The 10,880-nt window shown below is 37.9% G+C and overlaps 1 protein-coding gene across 1 annotated transcript; it reads left to right on the top strand.

The window, feature by feature from the left end:
• The first annotated feature begins 2,573 nt into the window (after positions 1-2,573).
• LOC124884645 lies at positions 2,574-10,617 on the top strand. Its single transcript, XM_047392677.1, has 4 exons — positions 2,574-2,796; positions 3,591-3,747; positions 9,523-9,643; positions 9,866-10,617. The coding sequence occupies exons 1-4, from the start codon at positions 2,615-2,617 to the stop codon at positions 10,051-10,053; spliced, it is 648 nt and encodes a 215-aa protein (XP_047248633.1). The 5' UTR covers positions 2,574-2,614; the 3' UTR covers positions 10,054-10,617.
• Positions 10,618-10,880: the final 263 nt, after the last annotated feature.

The raw sequence follows: 10,880 nt of genomic DNA, 5'->3' as shown, positions 1-10,880 counted from the left end.
GACTAATTCCAGCTGGAAAATGAAATCATTGTATCTGTTAAGCATGCCACAGAGGGAAATATGAAGTACTCTAAAATTTGCTGTTAGAGAGCACAGCACTGACTGTGAAACTTCAAAACAACTTCTGTTCCTCTCCACTCTTCCTCCAGACTCTAAACTTTACATTCCAAGAGAAATGCAATGTTTACTTTCATCTGAAAAAGAGGACATTTATGATTTTTTGTGATTGTCTCTAGTTCAGCAGTAGTTTAACACAAGGAATGGAACGGCTGTAGTCTATGTCCTTGACACATTTGTGTGTGAAAACTCTTGAAGCACTAGCTACCGCTAAAATCCACACCTTGTGAATCTTTCCAAACTCCTAAATTAACTTTGCTTCATAGTCATCTTAAGGCTGTGGTAATCCTGTTGACTTTTTACCGTTTTCTGCCATACTTTAACCTACCACTGAACTTTCTTGTAATGTTTGCGGACACAGAGCTGTGTGGACAGTGGGCTTTTTTCGTGGCTTGCCATCCTTGTGGAGCGAGTCAGTGACTGATGGACAAATGTCAAGCTAACAGTCTTCTCCATTATTGTGTAGGCCATAACACAAGAATTTTGCATTAAAAATACATTTTATTGGTCTTATAAATATTTAAACTGCATTTTGAGTAAGCCATGGTCACCAAATTTAATAGAAATAATGGTTTTATATATCCATATTAGTCTGGTGTAATGAGTTTATAAAATTTTGCTCATTTTATTTTGTGAGTTAAATACTGGAATAAATGAATTTTTGTAATATTCTAATTAATTGACATGCAACACTTGATATTGTCACATTAAGCTTTTTGTTTCTGATGATTTTATCAAACCATTCCTAAACTGGGAAGGTGGAAAATGCTGCAGTTATTGTCTCACAGCTGTCATTGGTAAATATCTTTGGATGCTGAAACAAGTCAGTCACAGATGTTTTCATTTCCTCAGAAAAAGTGAAAACATGTCCCTGTGATCTCTTCCTAGATTTACCTTGAGGGGTTGAAATATTTGATCTTTTGAAATGGATTTTGGTCAGACTACATTGAGAGCTTGGTAAACAGCTGTGCTGTTGTTGACTACTCTATGAATTACTGTCATAAATAATTTTTCATAGCCTGACGCAGCAAAGACACAAGGTAAATGCATAGATTTTAGATGTTCCCACTACTTTCCTAACTATACAGTGTAAAAAAATAACGTTGATATCAATGGAAATGATACATTAAACTATGGAGATACAAATTAAATTCGGACATAAAACCTCCGTTGGAAAATTGTGTACAGAATCGGTTATAGTTTATATTCTTTTCAGCAACAACTCTTTTTTTTATTTATTAAGCAGCAACTCCTTTGTCTCAAACAAACTTCCTGTTGATAAGATCCAAGGGCAACATATCTATTTTTTTTATTTATGCTTTGCTCACTCACTCTTTTATCTCCTGTTACATCTCTCAAGGGCAAATACAAAAATGAAGGCAGGTAATTTCTGTGTCGAAATAACTGGCACTCCACGGGAAACTGCTGGTGTTTTACAACAAACATTGTATAAGAGAGCAGAAACCATGCTGTGTGATTGTTTACATCAAAGAGTTTCAGCATCTGCCATTACTGCCTTATGTTCTGATATCTCCACCCCAATGTCTGTGAAAGAACATTCTTAATGCATGTCGAATAACTAGTATTCAGGGTTACTATTTTAGCCAAAGTTTACTATTTTAGCCCAGTCATTTGCAAATTTGGTGCAAAAGTATTTATACCCCTTGAACGTTTCCAAACCTTGGTACATAAAAACTACATTTCAATGTATTTGATAGTGACTTTAAAAGATAGACCAACAGAAAGCAGTGCATAAGTAGAAGAAAAATGCTACATGGTTTACATTTTTTTTTACAAATAAAAATCTAAAAGTGTGGCATGTATATCTATCCAGCCCTCTTTACTCTGATACCTTTGAATACGTAGAATCATCCATTGTCAGCAAATCCAAATAGCACAACATGACTGCAAACCTACCAAGATACGGTTGTCAAATTAAACTGACAGGCCGGGGTAGGAGAGCAGTAATCAGAAGCAGCCGAGATGCCCATGGTAACTTTGGAGGAGCTGTGGATATTCACCGCTCAGGTTAAGCGAAACAAACAACAGTACAAGTGTTTTGCACATTTTTCCCAATCAGTCTTGAGCTATGGGTGATGGACATTATGTCCTTTTTTGTTATTTCTTATGCAGCTGTTTTTTGTCATGTGCTCATTGTTTTAAAATGATTGTTCCTTGCTGCAAAGATGCCCTTTGGCAGCTAAACACAGATTTTCAAATCCATACTCCTCAGGATTACCATTAGTCCAGTAAAGATGTTCATTGTGATGGATTACATGACACTTTATCTGTATAGTCAAATTTCATTTTTTAAAAGAAATATGGCAAGATATAACTGAGAAACATTAGAAATAATGAAATTGTGTATTAGATTTCACATATATGTTATTTAAATAGACAATAATTCCCATTGCAGAAAATAATGAAATATTGATCCACTGCTAGCGTGACAGAAATTTCAGATGACCTCTGCAGCAGCGGAAACTACACAGCAGAAATGAGGCTGAAGATGGGAAGAATTCTGGAGCCCGGTGATGTGGTGCCAGTCCAAGGAAACCTTCGAGTGATTATCAATCTGAAGACAAACAACAGTCAGATAAACCTTGGTGTCACCTCCTGTTGCCTGTCACCAATACTTCAGCCGGATGTCACCAACTCTACCTGCAGCCTTTTTTCCAGGTAAACTGGACAGACTCAAAAACTGTGGATGAGAAGATTTGGCATAGTGTTTTCCTGTTAGCATAACAGCTCATTGAATATAAAGGATAACAGGGGTAACTGGACAAAAGTTTTATATATTAAGTAACTAAATAAATAGATAAATCTTGATTTTTGATGATTATTAGAACACAGTGAACACAACTGTGAGCACTTTTGCCTATTTACAAAAGAAATTGTATTACTTAAAGGTATATCAATTCAGAGAGCATCAACAACACCTTTTAAGAGCTGAATATTTTTAGTAAACATGAGAAAGTTGATGTTATTATCTTCTTGTGCCAGCATCAGTCGAATCGAAAAATAGATGTAAATGTATTGCTCTCCCGGAGACTAAGACAGCCCGCTGTATAAATGCACACACTAATACATGCTGTATGTCAACACATCAGAAGGACACTTTGCAAGAAAGAACAACTTTAAGGTGGGTTCACTGTTGAAAGGTGATTTTAATCTTTCAAACAGGTTAGCATGACATCTATATTAATACATCTATACTTAGATTGTGAGAAAACTCAAGTATAACATTTGTACGTATAAAAACACTAATGTCAAAGCATCATAACTTGAAATGATTAGTTTGCCATTATCTTTCACCTCTTACCAATATTAAATATAGTTTTTACACTAGATTGCCACATTCATTTTTGCTTATCAATAAAGCCTTGACGTCTAGAAATGGGAGAAACTTCTGTTTCTTTTCAAGAGAAACGCCTCAACAAAGTTTATCAAATCCATTTGTGCTTGTTTCTCAGGCCAGCAGCCGAGCTGTCGGGGATCACACTGCTGCCCAGCGCCTTGTCAACTAGTGCCAGCTTCACCATCAGTCTCTTTCAAATGATTAATTACTCAGTGGTGTACCTACACTGTGATATCAGTGTCTGCCTGAGGAACCACTTTGACTGTGAAAGGGTAAGATTGCAGTGGGTTCACAGAGCACTGCAGTGCAATGAATGTAGGGGAATGAAAGAATGAGCATCTGAGAGTGATTTAAATGTAATGGCCTCAAGTGTGACGCTATGAAGCATGGAGACAGATGGAGAATGAATTGGCTCTTGAAAACAAATAAGAAAAAGAGCAAGGAGACAAAGGTGGGGGGATGTGTGCTAAAATATGCAAAAATGCATCGTTTTGATAAATCAAAATGAAATGGATTATGCAGTTAGTATAAAAATCTTGTCATAGCAATTCTCTGGAAGCTGTTTTCGAAATGTTGCAGAGTTTAATGCAAGGTTGTGTCTGACAGCCAATGTCTCCATTTAAAACATCTGTCATGACATTAGGATGAAAGAGAACTTTGCAAAGTAACAGAAAAACATTGTTTTATGAGTAGCAAAGGATGCAGATGCTTTGATACCTACTTCTATAACTCAGTGTTCTTGCAGTCACTCGTCTAATGGAAAAAATGTGAATCATCTGACAAGCATGTCTTATAGGTTGACTGTGAAGCTGAGGAAAAGCTCTGGAGACCCATTCAGAGGTCTATTTTTAAAGAGCACTTCTTAACAGCTCAGAATAGCTACGTCCCTAACACTGCTAAGGTCTCATTGTGAATTTGCTGTTTAGTTGTTTATTTGATTGTATAGTTGTTTAAATCACTTTCACTTCTTTACAGATATGAATGCTCTTAAACATCCATCCTAATTTCCAGATGCATTAAACTCTGTGGTTAAATGACTTCAAATCTGTGGATACTTGCAAAATTCTTTCTTTGATTTGCATTAATATGATTCTCATGTGGATGTCTATCCATTTTTTTTAAGCCAGACCCTTCTTCTAAGGTAATTTTCCATGGGAGACCCTATCACAGCTGGACTTAAGGCCATCGGTTACCTTAAGATGTGTATTTGAAGGAAAGTTAGACTTACCTAGGATCAAAGTATTAGGATCATGTAGATGACGAAAAAACAAATTGGCCACGGATGAATAAATTTCTGTAAAAAATCTTTTTCTTGCAAATTTAAGACTGTTCTTCATAAGAGAATATCCTAATCTTTCTTTAAATCTACAATGGCCTTAATACTCTACTGTAGACTTACAGATTGACCAAACAAGACAGGAAATTTTAAAACGGGAACCAGGCCTGGAGAAAACTTGCTAACCGGTGCCGTTTTACTCAAGCCTTAACTTGTTCACTTACAGTCTGTCTAAATAGGCAACACCAAGGCCCTGGCACATTGGTGCAGTCTGAGGCAAGGGCGAAGGCATTGACATTTCCAAGAGAAGAGATATTGGGCGGGTTTGGGTACACCCACAAGCTTTTGGCTGAATGCCTTCGTGTTGGACTTTCCCAAGGTAGGGAGAATGTCACCTCTCTAATCTTTAGGCTGCTGGGGGGGGGGGATTCCGAGTTATCTGGTCTTCTTGGCGTCTCTGGATGGTGCCTTGAACAGGGAGCCATTTGGGTGTTCTTTGGTTCTCTTGGGGGACTTAACTGGCCTTGTAGGTAATGATGAATGAAGTTACTTGGAGGGATGTCACAGCCTATGTAAGCTTAACCATGGGTGTTTTGTTTTTTGGACTTATGTGCTGGGCATGTGTTGTCCATAACAAAACATTTAGCCACCTTTGGTCAAAGGTCTGATTTGTTATCATATCAAACGTTTTGGTGCCTTTGATCCTTTGCAGAACAGGCAGAGTCTGGGGGCTCGAGGGACAATGAGTCCATTGCCATGTCAGAGGTCACTAAAGTAATTGATGCTTTACGTGGACAAGATTTAACCTAAATGCTGAAGAATTTAGATGTTTTAAAGCTTTAATGTTTGACACACTTCTTCAATTTTGTATTAAAAACCAGAACAACACATTTAGCATTGCAGAGCAGAGCAGCGGTGCCAGTGTTTAAAGGTGACCAAAGATTGTTTTCTAGTTGTTGGGGATCACACTTTTCAAAGATCGCACATCATTTCCAACCTCCCTTTAAAAGGTTACGGTACATTAACCAGCTCTGACCTATTCTCAAACCTTAGAATCAGGAGCAGCAGTTTGGCTTTTGTTCTGGCTGTGAAACTTTGGACCTGGGCCCGCATTCTCAAAGGTTCTCTGAGTCCTCTCAGAGAGCTCCTAACTTAGCCTAAAAATTCCTAGTAAGCAGCCGTAGTTTAGAAGTGATTCAGGTAGTTGCTGAGAGAGACTCTGAGCCAGGAGGAGATAGAAACTTTTATGTTAGTGATGATGTGTGGTTGACCCAGTCCTGTGTGTGACTCCCGGGATCAGGGTGCAAACAAAGAAGGCAAGGCAAGGAAAGTTTATACGTAAAGCACATTTCAACAAGACAATTCAAAGTGCTTTACATGAAGAAAAAAAAGTATTTTGCAGTGACAAAAAACATAAAAGTATATTGCAGGGGCACAATAACGGAAAGTAAAATAAAGAAAACTTAGACTACATACTAAAATTAATGAGATTTAAAATTTTAGGGTTGAACGAGTCCCCTGTCAGACAATCTGGTTCATTGATGCACTTGGTGACTTAGGAGTACATTGCCGAGCAGATCAGTGTGTTGTATCAGCTTGAAATGCAAGCAGCACTGGTGCCTGCTGCAGTCAGAAGGTAGAGAGGAAGAAGCAGAGGAAGCAACTGGTGAGCCTCTTCACAGATAGGGGGTGTTGTAGATGACCATTTAGGCTACTGACATCATCATGTACAATATAACAAATACTAATTCACAAAAACATTAATTTCCTTCTACGTATATAGTGTTTAGATTATTATTCTTTATTTTGTCTAGAGTGTGTATTTACGTGTATATATGTTTTTCGACTTTTTCCAATTTTTTCCAAATGTTTATATTTTTGTTAATTAATTTTACAGTCTGTAAATAATATTTAAATTATTTGGTACTATATTGTTTGAATATTTTTTATACATTTTTATTTATGGCTATTCATTATTTTTTTCATTCATTCATTTATCTTCTATACCGATTATTCCATAGTGGGTCACATGGGGCTGGTGCCTATCCCCAGCAGTCTATGGACAAGAGGCAAGGTAGACCCTGGACAGGGCCTCAAGCCATTGCAGAGCAACACAGAGACATACAGGACAAACAGCCATGCACACACTCAGTCACACTTAGGGCAATTTAGAGAACAAGTAACCTAACAGTCATGTTTTTGGACTGTGGGAGGAAGCTGGAATACCCGGTGAGAACCCACGCATGCACGGGGACAACATGGAAACTCCATGCAGAAAGACCCCCGGCCGGGAGTCGAACCCAGGACCTTCTTGCTGCAAGGCAACAGTGCTTTCATAATTTTTTTCTATTACTCATTTTTTCCTTCCTTACTACAGGTGCACCTTCAACCTGCCCTGCTGCTCAAACTCTTAACATTTGTTCACCTTAGGAGCTCTCTTAAGGCCTAAGGTGCTTTGAGAATAACTTTCAATCATAGAGGTAAAAGTCGATGAAAAAGTGCCTTTGCCCCTTATTCCCAACATTGTGTAACGTTCATCAACAGAAAACTCAAGGCATAGTTTACTAAAGGAGGGAATCTGCTATGGGATCCTCAGGGTCTCATCGCTCCTTTTTGCAAATGATGTGGCTTCTCTATTGTCTTCAAACATGATGTTCAGGGTCTCCTGGGGTGAGTTGCAGTCTAGTGTGAAGCAGCAGACATTAGTTAGCCCCTCTAAGTCTGAGGACATGGTTCTCAAGAGTAAAAGGGTGGACTGCTCGCTCTGGGTTGGGGATTAGTCTCTTCCTCAAGCTGAGGAGTGCAAAGTCAAGAGGTATAGGAAGTTGGACCACAAAATATATATAGATGGATGGGGGCTTTGTGTGTTTTAATGATTTGTGATACCCCAGAATCACCCATGAGGAGTAGGGAGAGGCATGTTTCTCTGTTATCCCTTTGATCTGCCTCAGATGAGCAGACAAGAAACAGATAGAACTAACATGGACAATTTTAAACACATGAATGAGCCTTATTTCTACTGGCATGTTTTTCCATGAAAGTGAACTGATATAAAAGCATCTTTTGGACCACAAGTGTATGTAGATAATTGACTTGATAATGAAGCAATAAATGAGAAGCAAAATATATTTTGTGTGAAACTCTCATCGGCGACGTAAAAAATATTGAGAGAACACAGTGTTATTTGGTCTCTGAAATCAGAAGATCAAAAGCTGTTTGATGGGAAAACAACATGAGAGGATTATGCAGAGGGTTAATAGAAATGATAAAATTACAAAGAAACGCACTATTTCAAACCACAACAGCATCAGAGCTAATGCGGACCCGGTTAACATCGTTTGTAAGCCTAAAGTTGTGCACAAACCTATTATCCTACTATCATGTTATGCCCCATAAACATCAGATGCAACGTTTTTTTCATGACGGCATATTACCAAACTCTTACATCAACTCCAGAACAACTATGAAGCTGTGGAATAAGGCTCCAATACATTGTTAAAACTAATAGCAGAGTAAAACAACAAAATATTAGAATTGATAGAGATAGAAACACTGATATATTAGGTAAAACCTCAAAGGACTCTTTTTTTTAATTAATTTGAGTTTTTGTTTTATTTCAAATTCGTCACAGATTTGTCACTTGTTTCATTTTCTTTCACTCAATATCATCTAATACTTGCTTTAGGAATGTGTGAATACATCACTTGAATAATTTCTCAGACACAAACATTCCCACTGCAGTTTTATAGATATTATAGGAAAAAAAGCCCCAACACGTTTTTTGGAAAATATTGTAGAGACTGACGAGACAAAAGAGGAGAATTTTGGAAGGTGTCCTCTCACATCTGGTGTAAAACCAACACAACATTTCAGAAAGAAACATCGTACCTACAGTCAAACATAATGGTGGTAGCGTGATGGTCTGGGGCTACTGATGGAACCATGAATTCTGCTCTTTACCAGAAAATCTGAAAGGAGAAAGTCTGACGATCATCTTGCGACCTTTAGCTCAAGCACTTCTGAGTTTTGCAGCAGGACAATGATCCGAAAGTCCACTTTCGAATGACTAAAAAACAGGTTTGGATCGGATTAGTTAAAGTCTAGTCTTAAATTTGATAGAGCTGCTGTAGCAATACTTTAAACGTGATGCCCAGGGCGACACAACTAGTTATCGGGTTTAGGGGGGAAAAACATTTTCACCTTAGTAAACTAAATCATTTTGAAAACTATATTTACTCTAGTTATTGTTGTCTGATATTAACATTAGTCTGATCTGAGATGTTTAGCTGTGACAAAAAAAGCAAAAGCAGAAGAAGAAAGCAAATACCTTTTTAAAGCACAGTGAACAATGTGGCTTAAAACAGCATAAAGCTTTGTGATCTTTGATGAGGTTTAGAACACAGACAATATATCAAGGTTTTTACATTGTATCTTTAAAATTATGTGTTTTCCTATTGATTGATGTCAAAGTCTTTTTAATCACTTTTCAAAACACAGCTTGTGATTTAAGATTGCCAAACATGATTAAAAGAAAGCCCTACCTTCAGTTCATTTCTGTTTCCTATCCTATGCATCAAAAAGAAGCTTGTAATACCGTACTAATACCCTACTTTATTTTTCTTAGCCTCTCTGATGAATATTTATATCAAATGCTATTGTATTTCTTTTGTAATTTACAGTCAATACAACCTTTCTTCTTCATGGGTTGTTTACATGTTAGCTACTTCATCATATCTCCTGCTATTGTATTTATTTCTTATGTTTTATGCAGCAATGCCTTCAGAGGCGGAATGCATTTCCTTCTGAAGACGCAGGCACGGTCGTGGCCAATCGCATATCCTTTGGGCCCATGTTGAAACAAGCAAACAATTCAACCTTCCCCACAGAGATAGGTAATTATGAACTCGGCACAAAAAAACAATCATTCTGAGATGACAAAGCATGAAATGCTCCAGGAGAGCAAATGAGAGATGACTGTCAACAGAGTTTGAAGAATAGAGTCACATATTGGCTCTGTGTGTAATAGTATATACTGTATACACACCCTCTATGGGTTCATCATGCAAAGGACCAAGAAATATATTTTTAGTTTATTTTTGTGTTGGATTTTTCAGATCCATCAGAACTGGACCTGGTTTTGGTCTTCATCAGCCTGGCGATTGGCTTCTCTCTCATCTCTGTGATGCTGCTGCTGGTGTGGCTGGACTACCATCGGCGGGCCATCTGGCTGCTCCGCTCTGCAGCTCCATTGCAGGCCTGTTGCAGCTGCCTACGCCCAGGAGGCGACTTGATCTTACCGTGACCAAGGAGGAACTGCTGCCAATTATGCTGATCAAATCCCCACCAAAATAGCTGCAAACAATTACATTAGTCAACAGACAGAGGGGCAGTCAATCATATTAGGTGCAGAGCAGAAGTGGCCAGTCTCGCCACCAGGCATAGAACAGAATGGACAATGAGGTGCAATCCAATTCACACCTTCTCACACAGGTGACACAGCTGTTGCAGTCAGATTTCACACTTAACCATGAAAAGTCTATTATCATCCACTGAAAATAAACACCATCCCTAAATAGAAAAGCTGCTCTGATCCCTTCCCTCACTGGCTAGAAATCAATAGGCCTCATATAACACTGGATGAATGGATAACTTGTTGATAATAGTTCAATATGATGTATGCATTAGTGCTTTAAAGTCTTTATTGAGTTTCTTTGACAAAGCATTTAGGAAAAATGTCACTTTGAGCTTAACTTTTACTGCAATGCTTCTGTAATGTTTGCTTTTGCATCCTCATGTCGTAATAAGTAATAACACAAGTGATATAGATGTTCATCGATTGTGTACACAGGCAACAAATGACTGGATCTTTTACCTGAATTATTAAAAACCACAGTTAAATGTTATTGCATAAAACAGCCATTTTGTTTTTAGTGATGTTACCTTTATGGACATTTTTCTCATATTGTTATACATTTCAGCAGTTTTTGCATTGATGAAGGGCTGGACACTCCCCTCCTTTTGCGCCCAACTACAAGCCCACAACACACACTGGAACCACACACTTAAAGCCTATTCTGGAAAAAAAAACCAAAAAAAAAACCCAGTAATTAAACATTATTAATTGGAATG

The sequence above is a fragment of the Girardinichthys multiradiatus genome, chromosome 18 (assembly GCF_021462225.1).
Source record: "Girardinichthys multiradiatus isolate DD_20200921_A chromosome 18, DD_fGirMul_XY1, whole genome shotgun sequence".
Taxonomy (NCBI): Eukaryota; Metazoa; Chordata; class Actinopteri; order Cyprinodontiformes; family Goodeidae; genus Girardinichthys; species Girardinichthys multiradiatus.
Note: the sequence above shows the minus strand (reverse complement) of the source record. Positions and strands in the feature narration are given on the sequence as shown.